The sequence below is a fragment of the Giraffa tippelskirchi genome, chromosome X (genome assembly GCF_054371585.1).
Source record: "Giraffa tippelskirchi isolate mGirTip1 chromosome X, T2T-mGirTip1v1.2.pri, whole genome shotgun sequence".
Lineage (NCBI taxonomy): Eukaryota > Metazoa > Chordata > Mammalia > Artiodactyla > Giraffidae > Giraffa > Giraffa tippelskirchi.
The window spans coordinates 140,496,765-140,511,887 of NC_137289.1; the positions used below are offsets into that span (position 1 = coordinate 140,496,765).

Consider the following 15,123-nt stretch of genomic DNA (forward strand, 5'->3'; position numbering starts at 1 on the left):
ATCTCGGCACTTTGAATTGCATCAGGGAATGGACAGATGAGACATAGTTGTCTTAAAGATCAAGTTGTCAGTGTCCAAACAGCTTAAGAACCCTTGGTTGGATAGCTATGGATTTGGAAAGACTGAACACATAGAGTTTGCAGAACATTTCTTGGCATCTATTTAGGATGTGGCAGATCCTTAAATGCCTGCCAGTAGCCTTTTATCTGTACTTGAGAGGATGGTGAAAGCTCATTAGGGTGTGAAAAACAACCGTACCATCTGGCATTTAAAGGAGCCTTTCTCCCCTCATAGGTGTAATTAATTTGACTGTGTTCAGTGTGTGCTTATAAATTTACCCAAATGAAGGGCAGACAAAAAAGCAACTATAGTAGCAGCTACAACAAAAAATGAGTGAACGAGCAAACCACATATAAAGCATCCATGTTCCGACACCAAATCTCTGACACCCCTGGGGTTTCTGCACTTCAATTCAGATGCTCAGTACCTGGAGTGAGCATCAGACTCTGTAGGCCTTTATAAGACTGCCCTGCACTTCAGACACCAGCCGCAAGTTTCCATTGTTCCAAGCCACCCCACTTCTGCCTGGCTGACTACCAAGTTGAAGCTTCTCATAACCACCTCAGATTTGATAATTCTCTAGAATGACTCACAACTCACAAAAGTCCTCTGCTTACGATTACTATTTTATTATGAAAGGTGTAAGATGAAGAGACACATAGGGCAAGGTCTAGGAGAGTCCCAGGCACAAGAGCTTTTGTTCCTGTGGAGTTAGGGGGCACCACCTTCCCATTACATTTGTATATTCACAAATGAGGATGCTCCCCTGAGGCCTGGTGTTCACCATTTTTATTGGGGTTTCATTACATGGGCATGGTTGAGTAAATCATTGGTCACCTGATTGAACTCAGTCTCTAGCCCCCATCCCCTCCCTGGCGGTCAGGTGGCTGAAAGTTCCAGCCTTCTAATGACTTGCTTGCTTTTTCTTGTGACCAACTCCAATCCTAAAGTCATCTCAGTAGCAGCCTCGTTAACCTAACAAAGTTATTCCTGTAACTCAAGAAATTTCAAACGTTTAAAATATATGTGTGTGTGTGTGTGTGTGTGTGTGTATTCTTTGTTCCTAGTTCCTGGTACAGGATATATATATACACACACACATATATATATTCTGCCATAGCATATATATATATACACACACATATATATATATTCTACCATAGCATATATATATATACACACACATATATATATTCTACCATAGCATCCACAGTTCCAGGTGTGGAATAATGACTTCAGTGTTTTGTAATTAGATGAAACTAACCTTGTGTTAATTCTGACTCCTGTTTAGGTTGCTGAGTTCTTGGTTTTCTTCTGTCAGTATAAATAAACTGCCATCTCTCTTGAGTTTTGGCTTATTCTTGTGTATGTTTTTGTGGCATATTTGAGTCATTCCAATAAATATGGTGTTTTATCATCATTAATCAGGTCATATGTATCCATGATGTTTCTTCCACCTACCGAGTACCTGTGCTTTTGGAGGAACAAGGCATCATTAAATATTTTAAAGAGAGATTGGATCTGCCCATCGGGGATTCTGCAAGCAGTTTGCTTTCCAAGTGGAGAAATATGGCTGACAGGTACTGTGAAAGGAATTACTAACGTAATCTTTCTTAATTCTTGGCTTTGGGGGTAGGACTGAGGTCTACCTTAGAAGGTAACCATGTAGCAGTCTGCTTTCCACATGGGCGTGTTTGGTTTGGGAAATATCTAAAGCTCTAGCATATTGTCATGGTGTTTTGCTGTACTCTGAAGATTTGCAGGGCCTTTGATTTTGCTCTACTTAAAGTAAGTGAATTGAAAGAACTTGGATTCCAGAATTTTAAAAAAAATTTTTGGTAGCATTTTGATTTATTATTTAGTCTCTGAATATTTTAAACAGTTTAAAATGCTATAGGCTTTATTTTGTTTTGCTTATTTTTAAGATTTGGCTAACATTCCTTAAAGAAAATCCTTCTGAATAGGAAGATTTGGCTACGGCATTGTTGTTCTGTCCTGCAGTTATGAACTATCAGCGTTGGTATTAAAAACCCCTGATGGGTTTTAGCTTTAAGACAATCATATTAATTTCAGCAAGGTTTGTCTAATTTGATGTTGTATACAGAGGAAATCCCCATCGCCTATTTTCTTATACTAAATGTTGATGAGGCATGACTCCATAAACTGCTGGCTGCTTCACTTCTCATGTAGCTGAGGTAGAGGCAGTTGGCACAGTAGTTACAAATGTAGGCTCGGTGTTGCTGAGGAGTAGATCTTAAAAGTTCTCATCAAAAGATAAACATTTATAACTTTGTGTGGTGATGGATGTTAACTAGAATTCTTGTGGTTACCATTTTGTAATATATAAATATATTGAATTATCATGTGTGACTGGAACTAATTAATGTTATATATCACTTATGTCTCAATTAAAAAAAATGTAAGCTCTGGTGTCAGGCACCATAAATTCAGACCCTAGCTTCTCCTTTCACTAGCTGTGTGAGTTTAGCCAGATTACTTAATCTCTTTGGGCTTGTTCTTCCATCTATATATAACTGGGGGATGCTAGTACCACACTGTGGCAATTTTGAGAGAAAATACATTGGGCCTTAACTTCACATCAGGCACTATTGGCTACTGATGTCTGTTACAATAATCAAAATATTTTGGGGGGGGCTTCCCTGATAGCTCAGTTGGTAAACAATCCACCTGCAATGCAGGAGACCCCAATTCTATTCCTGGGTTGGGAAGATCCGCTAGAGAAGAGATGGACTGCTCACTCCAGTATTCTTGGGCTTCCTTTGTGGCTCAGCTGGTAAAGAATCTGCCTGCAATGTGGGAGACCTGGGTTCAATCCCTGGGTTGGGAAGATCCCCTGGAGAAGGGAGAGGCTACCCATTCCAGTATTCTGGCCTGGAGAATTCCATGGACTGTATAGTCCATGGGGTCACAAAGAGTTGGACACGACTGAGCGACTTTCACTTTCACTTTCCCTAGTGGCTCAGTGGTAAAGAATCTGCCTGCAGTGCAGGAGATGCAGGAGACTAGAGTTTGATCCCTGGGTCAGGAAGATCCCCTGGAGGAGGAAATGGCAACCCACTCCAGTATTCTTCCTGAGAAAAATCCCCTGGACAGAGGAACCTGGCAGACTACAGTCCATAGCGTTGGAAAGAGTCACCCACGACTGAGTGACTGAGAGCATTGACTGGTCAGAAATGGGACAATTTGAGCTTCCAAACAGATAATAATTTTGATTTATCGAAACCCACGAAATGTGTTTAAATGAGCAAATGCATAAAAATATAAAACAAGTGATTGGATGGTGACAAAATCACTGACCTTTGATAGATAACTAGTAGATTGAAAGTTCTTTTGCCCTTTCATTTTAAAATTTAAAAAGCATTTTAGAATTTGTTGGGTAAGTAGAACCGGGAATGAAGTGCATTTTCTGAACTTAGGTGCTCCAATGACTGGTGATACATATAAGCCCCTGTCCTCCAGAATACTTAAGGAATCAGTCAGTTTGTGGGAATTTTCTAGGTACTTGGGGCCGATCCTTTTTAAGCATGAGAAACTTTAATATTTTAACTCTTTGTATTGAAACTAGTTCTAAACTATACTCTATGCCTCTGTGCTTTTTAAAGCCAGAGTGGTTTTTGTACTAGTTTCCTGTGGCTACTGTAACAAGTTACCACAGAATGGGTGGCTTAAACCAACAGAAATTTGTTCTCTCACAGTTGTGGAGTCTGAAAGTACAAAATCAAGGTGTGAGCAGGGTTGGTTCCTTTCGAAGCTCTGAGGTAGAATCTGCCCCATGTGTTTCTCCTCGCCTCTGTGGGCTAGCTTCCTTGGTGTTCTTGGCTTATGGCCATGTCACTCCATTCTCTGTCTCTCTTGCCGCATGTCCTCCTCCTTTGTGTCTTCTTCCTTTCTCTTTTATAAGGATGCTTGTCTTTGCAGTCAGGGCCCATTCTAATCCAGAATGATCTCATCTGGAGATCCTTAACTTAACTGCATCTGCAAAATGGTCCCCCCACCCAGATATGGACACATTCGTAGGTTCTGGGGGGCATATGTTTTTTTTCAGCCACCATTCAGCTCAGGATTCAAGCAAAGGGAATATTGAGCAATAGTCTCTCTGCATCATGTTGGCTGTGATGTTGGTTCATTGGTCATAGAGGTGTGAAGTGTCCATTCTTTAGACCCCTTCCCCTCAGTGCAGCCTCTAGAGAGATAGATACAAGAAGGCAAACAGAAGTCAAAGGGGCAGCCTTGATCGTGGAGGTCCAGTGTTGCTCAGAGGCCTCATACCCAGCTGATGGCTGAATGGAGAGCACAAGAGCTAAAGAGGGCACAGGGGTGTAGGCTTAGCATATCTCTCCGGACGGCAGCTGGCCTGACCAGCGGCCTCCCCTGTCCCACCCAGCTGCTGCGTGGCTCATTGTTCCCTGGGAAAACAAGCCACGAGTGAGTGGAGAGAGGAATGGAAGTGGAAGTGGAGAGTGGAAGGAGGGACTGGCCATGCTGACTGCAGTCCTGCGTCCCTCTGGCAGTGGAGGTGTGAGAGCAGGGGGAAGCCCCAGCCAGACTGCTGTGCTCACCTGGGCCAAACTCTGGGACAGGATGCGCTCCCACCCCATCACATCATTTTGGAATGTTGCCTTGGTACCAACTTGCTTTGTTACCTATGTCCTTTGTACAGCTGAGGTGAAGCGCAGGCAGGCAGTCTCCAGAGCAACATAAAATTAAGTGGCAAGTTAAAGGTTTAGCAGCTTTCTCTGATGTTCTTCAGTCACCTGCCTAGAAAGTCACCTCTGCTGTCAGTTTTGACTTCTTAGCTCTTCATGTGTTTTTCTCCTCCTACCCTGTTTCCATCACGCTTCTCTTTCACTCTTTGCAGATATAGATATAAAAGAGGAATATTCCTCATTCCAGTAACATTTTTCTAAGGTATTTGGGGGAAGAGTTTGCTTCAGAGCCTTAAAAGATCTTCAGCCCTGAGTGACATTTCCACATACTTAGTACCAGACCACACGTTTTCCACATACTTTGAACAGATCTCCTGACAGAAGCAATAGTAAAGATTGTGTCTCTAATGGCAAATTGTGATTGAGCATCTTATGTAGAATGGAATTTTCTCATAAAAATGATGTAAGTGGCTTATAGTATTTTAAATAGTTCTCTCAGCACCATTCTTCAGGAATGTCATAAATAGCTTGGCTTTTGTGGGTCAGCTGGGAATGTAACAATTTTTAATGTAGACACTTTGAATGCATTTTCTCATATGATGTCACCTTACAAAGTTAATCTTGGGAGTGTCTCCTATTGACACTGAGAATGCATTTTCTTATACAGTGTCACCTTATAAGTGAATTTAAGGACAGCTCATGTTGATGAGATGGGAGACTTTTTTATTTTTTATTTGTAATGCTTTTAACTTTTTCTTTTTCTCCTTGGATTTATGTCTGTGCTTGATCATATAAGCCAATTTTGGGCTTTCTCATGATTTTCAAATATCTTGGAGTACAGATTTTTATTCTTTGGGGGTAGGGTGGGAAATTTGAGTCAAGTACATCAAATTCAAGGCACATCTGTTCCTCGGGTTTTAAAAAGTACCTTGGGATAAGAACAGTGGCTGTCATTATGCTTGTGATGTGATGTTACATGCATATAACCTTTAAGCTTCTTTTCCTTCCCAGGTATGAAAGGTTACAGAAAATGTGTTCCATCGCCCTGGTTGGCAAATACACCAAGCTCAGGGACTGCTATGCCTCTGTGTTCAAAGCCCTGGAACACTCAGCCTTGGCCATCAACCACAAGTTGAATCTGATGGTGAGCCCCTGCTTGGTCTTCTGCATGTTTCAGCCATTCATTGTGAAATCTCGTGTTGTACAGAGGCAGGTTGTGTTGAAGGACCCCCAAGTTCAGTGATTCACCGGGACTCAGAGGACTGAGCATACAGCTGTACTCATGGTTATAACTTATTTTAGTGATAGGATACAGAGCCAAATCAGCAGAGGAGAGGGCTAGTCGGATGAAGTCTCGGGGAAACCACCTTTAAGCTTCCAAGGGTCTTCCTCCAGTGAAATCACAGAGGACGTGCTTGAATCCCCCAGGAACAAGCTGTAGCAACACTGGTAAAGTGTTGACTGCCAAGGAAGCTCATTAGAGACTTGGCACCCAAGGTTTTTCCTGAGGGCTGGTCACATAGGTGCCCTCTGCCTCCAGAGTGTCAAAATTCCAGACTCCCAGGAGGAAAGTGGGTGCTCTACATAAGTCATATTGTTTCTTCCAACACTGTAGGCACAGCAAGCCACTCTTACCAGTTCTTGTTAATAGTGGGCATGTGTGCATGTTTTCATCATTTCTAACTTTGCAAACTCATGGACTGTAGCCTGCCAGGCTCCTCTGTCCATGGGATATTCCAGGCAAAAATACTGGAGTGGGTTGCCATTTCCTCCTCTAGGGGATCTTACCATCCCAGGGATCAAACCTATATCTCCCGCATCTCCTGCATTGCAGGCAAATTCTTTACTGCTAACCCACCAGGGAAGCCTGGTTATGGAGGGGAACCTCCTGAAATCCAAGTTTCCAGATGACAGACAAGGGCCAACCTTGTAAGCAGGCCTTTCCAAGGACAGCGGTCAGGTCTACCATGTTAACTTTTTTTCTGCATGCAGGTTTAAGGCACAGTTTCTGAAATTAGGCTTTGCACATTCAGGGACGTATATACTCCATGCTCATTTAAGTATTTTGTGTTTACTTAAAAAGCAAATGGGGCTTCCCCGGTAGCTCGGTGGTAAAGAATCTGCCTGTAGTGCAGGAGCTGCAGGTTCCATCCCTGGGTTGGGAAGATCTGGAGGAGGGCATGGCCACCCACTCCAGTATTCTTACCTGGAGAATCCCCATGGACAGAGGAGCCTGGCGGGCTACAGTCCATGAGGTTGCACAGAGTTGGACACAACAGAGCACATACACACACAGGCACATATGGGATAGCAGAGATGAAGTTATATATATATAGCTTGAGTATACTCTTTGTCTTTGTTAGATATAGAAGTAGTATATGCTCAGCATATAAAATTTAAGCAAAGCATAATGCAAAATCCAGAAAGTAGAAGATTCTTCCTCCCTGAAATCCTTCTCTTGCTGTACCTGTCATTCCCAGTTTGATGCGTATCTTTCCAGACTTTTCTCTCTCTATATAAATGTGTATATTTAATGATATTCTCTCTGGGTATATCACAATTTAAGAAGGTCTTATTATATTGATTTAAATGGTAAAACTTTTATGTAATGAACCAAAAGATACACTTACATCTTCAAGAAATTGAGTAATTTCCAGCTTAGGACCTATCTGATTTTCTCTCATCTCTTTGTAGCTTCTTTCTGTGAACACTTTTTGTTTTTGACTTTCGAAGGAATTGTTCCTTTCCTATTCTTCCTATTCATTCAGCTCCCCCAGGCCCTCATAGAAAAAAGAAAGCAATAATAGAAAATCTGTTATAATACAAGTTTTATAAAGTAAAATTTTGTATCTTAAGATATATTCAGATAGTAATTTGTATAACAGAAATACTAAAATAACAGATATATAGGGACTGTTATGTACACAGGAATTGTCATAACTGTTTTTCTTGTAATGGAATTCACTGATGGTGGCCTCTACTAAGTCTTGTTTGAATCATGGGCTTGTGCTATGTTTATCTTGCCTGACACACACACACACACACACACACACACACACACACACACACACACACACACACACGCTCAGCTTGCATCTGCTCCAGGGCTTAGCTTCTTGGCCATCCCCTCCCCCAAAAGCTTCCATGAAGGTGTTCCTTCCCTTCTTCTCTCCAGCTCACCTCTAGCTCTGGTGTGGGTCCTGCTTTCTTCCGCAGTGTTCTCTTCTTTGCCCATAGTAACTCTTATCTCTCTGTGCTATGGGTGCCTATTTATCTGGTTTTGTAATCTTCCTAAAAGATTGTAAGAGCCACAGGACAGAGATGGCGCTTTTCTATGCTAAGTGACCAGTACAGTGCATAATAAGTAGTTATTGAATAATTGTGTGTTAGATGGTTCTAGTATTTTCCAGTTTTTATTTTTCTGAAATCTTTAAATTTGTTGGATGTTTTTAGTACATAGATTCCATTGATCTGGAGCAGACTACTGAAACTGAGGACCCTGTGAAATTCCATGAAGCTTGGCAGAAGCTCTGCAAAGCTGAGTAAGTACCAAGGACTGTCCATGCCAGTTAGGAGAATGCCACTGCGATTTTTCCATAATGATTCAACTTACCCCAATTACGAACTTTTGTGCACTTGAAAGATAGTTTGGAGTACTTGTGATTCTGGTGCTTGTGCTGCATTCACATTGCATTTACTTTGAAACATGCCATGTTAGTATTAGTGGCGCATGCAATGGAGATGGTTTTATTCTGGATAAACACTCTCATTTGAAAACATGAGAGCTCAAGAGAAAACTGGAAAGTCATGTTAACCCTTCATGGCACAAAACAATGCCACCCCAAGAGTTATATTGATTACTTAAAAAAATAAAACCTTGAATCAAAAGATGTGGAAAAGAAAACAAAACCAAAAGAGGAGGGAAGATTGTCATTCTTGCACTGTAACTTTGTATATGTAAGGTCTGTCTCTATATTTTTCCATAGCATCAACTCACTTTCTCCTCCCCAGAATAAAACCATCTTCACTGCACATACCACTAACACTAACATGGCATGTTTCAAAGTAAACTGGTGAAATAGGCCTTAGATTTTGGTTACTAATTAAGTTGTGGCACAGCAAAATTTCCTGGCTAGGAGCCACTTTAGAGACTTGAAGCCACTGAAAGGTCTGAAGGAACAGAGAGTGATTTTAGAATCACTCTGGCTCAGTGAAGGAAATGGAGGGAAGTTTTTACCGTATTGATGGGAAAGTGAGTTGATGCTACAGAAAGATGCAAAGACAGACTTTCCATATACAAAGTTACAGTGCAAGAATGACAATCTTCCCTCCTCTCTTGGTTTTGTTTTCTTTTCCACATCTTTTGATTCAAGGTTTTATTTTGTAAGTAATCAGTATAACTCTTGGGGGTGGCATTGTACTGTGAGGATAACATTACCCTCCAGTTTTCTCTTGAGCTCTCATGTTTTCAAATGAGAGTGTTTATCCAGAAAGTCTCTAAAGTGGCTCCTAGCCAGGAAATTTTCCTGTGCCATAACTTAATTAGCAATCAAAAGGCCTATTTCACCAGTTTAACTCTTTCTGATTATATAAGAGGTCTTAAAACATTTTTATAACAGTACTTTTAAAAGAAGTACTTAACCTATTTTTATTCAGATAATTCTTTCAGTGGCATTTTTAACTGAATTGAGTCTCTTAGTTACTATGCTCATGTGCTGCAGAGACTTATCAAAAAAATATATATCAAGGTCAGTTGTGAGAAATTGTCACAACAGCTTTATAACATTGGGAGGATTTCAAGAAGAAAGTTCAGGATGTGAAATTGTGTAATCAATTTTGAAAATAGACTCCAAGCATATTCTCTAGCAGTTGTGCCATGTGTTGAATTTGGGATCAATAAGTATGATCTGAAAACAAGAATTTCACAAATAAAAATAATGTCAAATTTCCCCTCCTCTTGTGTTGATTGCAGTGGTGTTCTTGTGCCAGGAGGCTTTGGAATCAGAGGAACGTTGGGAAAACTCCAGGCAATTTCTTGGGCACGGTCAAGGAAGATTCCTTTTCTGGGTAAAACTGATGTTTATGAATCCTGAGTATGAGTTTTTTTAGATTTTTGATAGTTGGGATAACATGTGATAGAGTTTGTTAATGTGAAAAGTGTGATTTCGAATTTCAACATTCAGGTGCCAAATAGTTTGCTACAGGGTCTGGAAACTATATTCTACAAGCCTTACCTGGTTCACAGAGTTTTTGTAAATAAAGTTTTATTGGAATACAGCCACACAGATTTGTTTACATATTGTCTGTGGCTGTTTTTCCAATACGGTGGCAGAGATGGAGACCCTACAGCATGCAAAGCCTAAAATCTTTACTCTCTGGACCTTTACCAAAAAAATTTGTCAACCTACAAAACTTACCACTGGTCTGGTTGTATAGCAAGAGGCTGGGAAGAACCTGTGTTCAAACCTGCCCTTACCTTTTCCGATTCCCACCTGATTCTATCTTTTACCACTTCAAGCAGAGAACATCTCAATAGGATGCCACAGTGTTATTTCTAATCAGAAAAAAAGCTTAAATTGAAATGTATATACTCCTTCTAGAAAAGATAATACAGAAAAATCATCTAACATTACAGAGACAGCTCTGTTAAGAATTAGAGCTTGGTGTTTTCAATGCTTTTGTTCAAATTGCAAAGCATGGCTTCCTTAGCAATGAAACTGGATGTAATAGAACATTGATGGGATAAAAGGCAGCTCTGCAACTGGAAGTCCAGAAGAAAGAGGGAGTGGGGAGAGGCCATGTTTCATGCTGTGCTTGTATGGGCTGCTGGGTTTATGAACTGAGTGGACCAGCTTTGGTACCGTTTACTTAATATCAACAGGTTCATTTCCCCCACTTGCCTGTTCTTTGATTAACTTCCTAGTCATTCTCCACTAGGGATCGACTTTCAAAAGAGAAGCTAGGAGTAGTTTACCTTGGTACGTTGCTTTGTTTTATCCATCTAAGCTCACCTGGGCCACTGTTTTCTTTTGAAGTAATCTTGTTTAGTTTCTGTCTAAACATGATTAGCATTCTTCAGATAATTTTCACTGTACAGAATAGTTTGCAGCTCTTTAGCTTTCTCTTTAACACACTGTCTCTATGTCCTAGCTTTGTGGGTCTTTCTGAAATCCCTCCAAAGACTCAGCTGTTTCACACTTATTGACTTTTGTTCTGGCGTGCTTGGTATATTGATTGCTCTCTCCTTTGAGTCTCTGTGTATCTTGGATATATCTGAAAAAGCATCTGGAATGCTCCTTGGCATTTGTTTATTGGAGAGTATTGGTGGGCCATAGTGAATGTGGAGATGGGCAAGGGGTACATCCCAGTGGCAACTGGCCTGGGCCTATGCAGGTCCCTTTCTCTCCTCATTGAGCTCTCTGCTCAGTTCCATTTGACTTCTCCATCATGCTCCAGCCTGCAGTGGAGGTACCAGCTCCCCCAGCTGCTGCTGTTTCCTTGCAGTGAAGGTTCGGGCTGTTGTGGGCTCAGCAGCTGGGCACAGACCTCTCACTCCCCTGCCTGCCTGTGGGCGCTCCTTGGATTCCAGCCTGCTGCCAGGCAGGGGCTGCCTGCAAACAGAGCCCACATTTAAGGCCATGAAACTATCTAGAGAAGAGAGTGTGAAGACTCAGCCCACAGAGACTCCCTTGTGAATTGAGGTGTTGTTAGACATTCTCTGAAGGAGTTGGGTACTCTGGAGCAGCCCTGCAGGCCACACATGCGCCTCAATCTAGAGACACATTTGGAGGCAGGCAGATTTGCCTTTTGGACCTTGCCTTCTCATTTCCTGCTCTTTTCCAACTTCACATTTATTTATTCCTACTTCAGTTTGGGTCGTCCAAACCCCTTCCGTGCCCCTTCCACGCCTATTCTGAGGGCAGAAGCTACAGCAGCAAACTTACTCTCTTGGAGCCTGCATTCTAGATGGAGAAGATAGCAAACAAATGAACAGAAAATATGACAGAGTACAAAATAGTTTCATTTGTTCTGTATATGTGTTTTTTAAAATAGGAGTTTGCCTTGGGATGCAGCTGGCAGTGATAGAGTTTGCGAGAAACTGCCTTAACTTGAAAGGTAAGTCTGAGATTTTCTAAAAACCTCTTAGTGAAAAGCATTCTTATTACTTAAAGAATTTTTCAGCTACATAATGGTGAATTACTGAACTCATTTCTTTATCTTCAGATGCTGATTCCACAGAATTTGAGCCAAACGCCCGTGTTCCTGTGGTAAGTGGATTGTTTATCTTTTTGGGTTGGGTCATTATTTTGTTTCCGGCTCTAGCCTATGCTCATAAGGGGCTATTATTACTATTTTTTCATTATGACATCAGGACATTTTAATTATATATGATTTTGCTTATTCTTATTACTCTATTGTTATTACTTTATATCAAACCACTTTATTCTCCATTGTCCATTTTGTCAGCTGTGTCTTGCAGGAAGAAACGGTCCTAGACTGGTTTCTCTGCAGTAGTTTTCAGGCTGAACATTCAGGAAAAGGTTGAGTTGACTTTGACAATTTATCAGAGCTGATGTAAACACGCAGGCTGTCCTGTCTCTAGACCATCCTTGTCTGTTCTTTTGCTGCTCCTCAGCTTTTATCAGTTCCTTTTCCCATAAAATAGTCCAAGGATTTGGCCAGGAGCGAAGGCTGCTGTGCTCTGTCACCTGCCACCCTGCTAACTCATCCCGTGGCATCCCTGTCTCTCCACACTTGGAGTTTTAGATTGGACAATCTGAATGACATTCCCTACACCTGAGATCTCTCCTGTCCTGCAGCCTCCCTACCCCTGGAATCTCAAAACCAGTGAAGAATTTAATTATAAAAATAAACCAAATCTGATTACTGATGACTTCCTATTCATCCTGGGAAGGCTTTCTGGACCTCTGCCTTCTATGCCTCGCACCACCTCTATTAGAGTATACACCTCATCATTGTGATTTGTTTTTTATTAACAGTTTTATTGAGATATAATTCACATACCATAAAATTTAGCCATTGAAAGTATATAATGCAATGACTCAGCACATTCACAGATTTTTATAATCATCACCACAGTCAATTTTGGACCATTTTGATTACTCTAAAAAGAAATCCCACACCCTTTGCTGACACCCCCAAGCCGACTATACTCCCAGCTCTGGGCAGCCATTCATCTGTTTTCTGTCTCTATATATTTGCCTATTCTGGCCATTTCATATACAGTCGACCTTTGAATAATGCGGGGGTTAGGTGTGACTCTCTGTGCAGTCAAGTATCTGCCTATAACTGCTAACCATCTCTCCATATATGCGTTCCTCCATATCTGCAGATTCAGCCATCCATGGATCATGTAGTACTGTAGTATTTACTATGAAAAGAAAGGCTTGTTTAAGTGGACCTGTACGTCTCAGACCTGTGTTGATCCACTGCAAATGGAATCATACTGTATGTGGCCTTTTGTGACTGGCTTCTTTCATTTAGCATAATGTTGTCAAGGTCTGTCTATGTTGTAGTGTCTATCAGTACTTTGCTTCTTTTTATTGCCAAATAATATTTAATTATATGGATAGATTACATTTTATTTATCCATTCATACTTTGATAGACATATGTTGTTTCCACCTTTTGGCTACTATGAATAATGCTGCTATGAACATTTGTTTACAAGTTTCTGTGTGAACATATTTTTTCGTTTCACTTGGGTCTATACTTAGGAGTGGAGTTGTGGGTCATATAGTGACTGTATGTTTAATTTTTTGAGGAACTGTGAGACTGTTTTCTAAAGTGGTTGCAGCCTCCCACCAGCAGTGTGTGAGCGTTCCAATTTCTTCATCTCCTCAACACTTGTTATTATCTTTTTTATTACAGTTGACTTTTTTTTTAAACAGTTTGTTTTTCTAGAGAAAACAGTGGTTCTTATACTTTAGTTTGCATTAGAAACACTTGAGGAAACTTTTCCCCCTTTCTATGTTAATTTACTCAGCACATATTAACTGCAAACATACTGTGAGCCACATATATTCTTTCCTTGGGAAATGATTACAGCTGACTCTTGAACAACATGGATTTGAGCTGCACAGGTCCACATATAGATGGATTTTTTTTTTTGTAAGTCTGTTTTAATTAATTTATTTTTATTGAAGGATAATTGCTTTACAGAATTTTGCTGTTTTCTGTCAAACCTCACTATGAATCAGCCATAGGTATACATATATCCCCTCCCTTTCGAAACTCCATCCCACCTCCCTCCCCATCCCACCCCTCTAGGTTGATACAGAGCCCCTGTTTGAGTTTCCTGAGCCATACAGCAAATTCCCGTTGGCTATCTATTTTACATATGGTAATATAAGTTTCCATGTTACTCTTTCCATACATCTCACCCTCTCCTCCCCCTCCTCATGTCCATAAGTCTGTTCTCCATGTCTGTTTCTCCACTGTTTCCCTGTAAATAAATTTTTCAGTACCATTTTTCTGGATTCCATATATATGTGTTAGAATATGGTATTTATCTTTCTCTTTCTGACTCACTTCACTCTGTATAATAGGCTCTAGGTTCATCCACCTCATTGTGTGTGTGTGTTAGTCGCTCAGTTGTGTCCAACTCTTTGCCACCCCATGGACTGTAGCCCACCAGACTTCTCTATCCATGGAATTCTCCAGGCAAGAATAATGGAGTGGATTGCCATTCCCTTCTCCAGAGGAACTTCCCAACCCAGGGATCGAACCCTGGTCTCCTGCATCACAGGCAGATTCTTTACTGTTTGAGCTACAGGGAAGTCTGTGGACTTATCCACCTCATTAGAACTGACTCAAATGCATTCCTTTTTATGGCTGTGTAATAGTCCATTGTGTATATATACTACAACTTCTTTATCCATACATCTGTCGATGGACATCTAGGTTGCTTCCATGTTCTAGCTATTGTAAATAGTGCTGCAGTGAACAATGGGATACGTGTGTCTTTTTCAATTTTGGGTTTGTTTTTTTTTTCAATAAATATATACTACATACTACACTATTGACAGTAGGTTGAATTTGTTGGTGTGGAACTGTGGATATGGAGGGCCAACTTTGAATTTTTGACTTCTTGAGGGGTCAGTACCCCTAAGCCCTGTGTTGTTCAAGGGTCAGTTGTATAGCCATTCTAGTGGGGGTGAAGTTGTAGCTCACTGTGGCTTTGATTCACCTTTCCTTGATGTCTAAGGTTGTTAAACATCTTTTCATATGCTTATTGGCCACTTGTATATCATGTTTGGAGAACTGTCTATTCAGATCCTTTGCCTACTTTAAATTGCATTATTTGTCATCTTATTAAGTTGGAAGTGCTTTTTATATATTCTAGATATAAGTTCCTTATTAGATATATTATTGAC

The 15,123-nt window shown here is 40.8% G+C and overlaps 1 protein-coding gene across 9 annotated transcripts in view; it reads left to right on the forward strand.

The window, feature by feature from the left end:
- CTPS2 (CTP synthase 2) overlaps positions 1-15,123 on the forward strand; it is a 114,475-nt gene that overhangs the window by 25,780 nt on the left and 73,572 nt on the right. For all 9 annotated transcript variants that reach the window (XM_081564731.1, XM_081564736.1, XM_081564730.1 and 6 more), the window contains exons 8-13: positions 1,489-1,640; positions 5,739-5,871; positions 8,181-8,269; positions 9,700-9,794; positions 11,781-11,843; positions 11,952-11,995. In XM_081564731.1, coding sequence (XP_081420857.1) covers positions 1,489-1,640; positions 5,739-5,871; positions 8,181-8,269; positions 9,700-9,794; positions 11,781-11,843; positions 11,952-11,995 — 576 coding nt within the window. The remainder of the gene's footprint in view (positions 1-1,488; positions 1,641-5,738; positions 5,872-8,180; positions 8,270-9,699; positions 9,795-11,780; positions 11,844-11,951; positions 11,996-15,123) is intronic.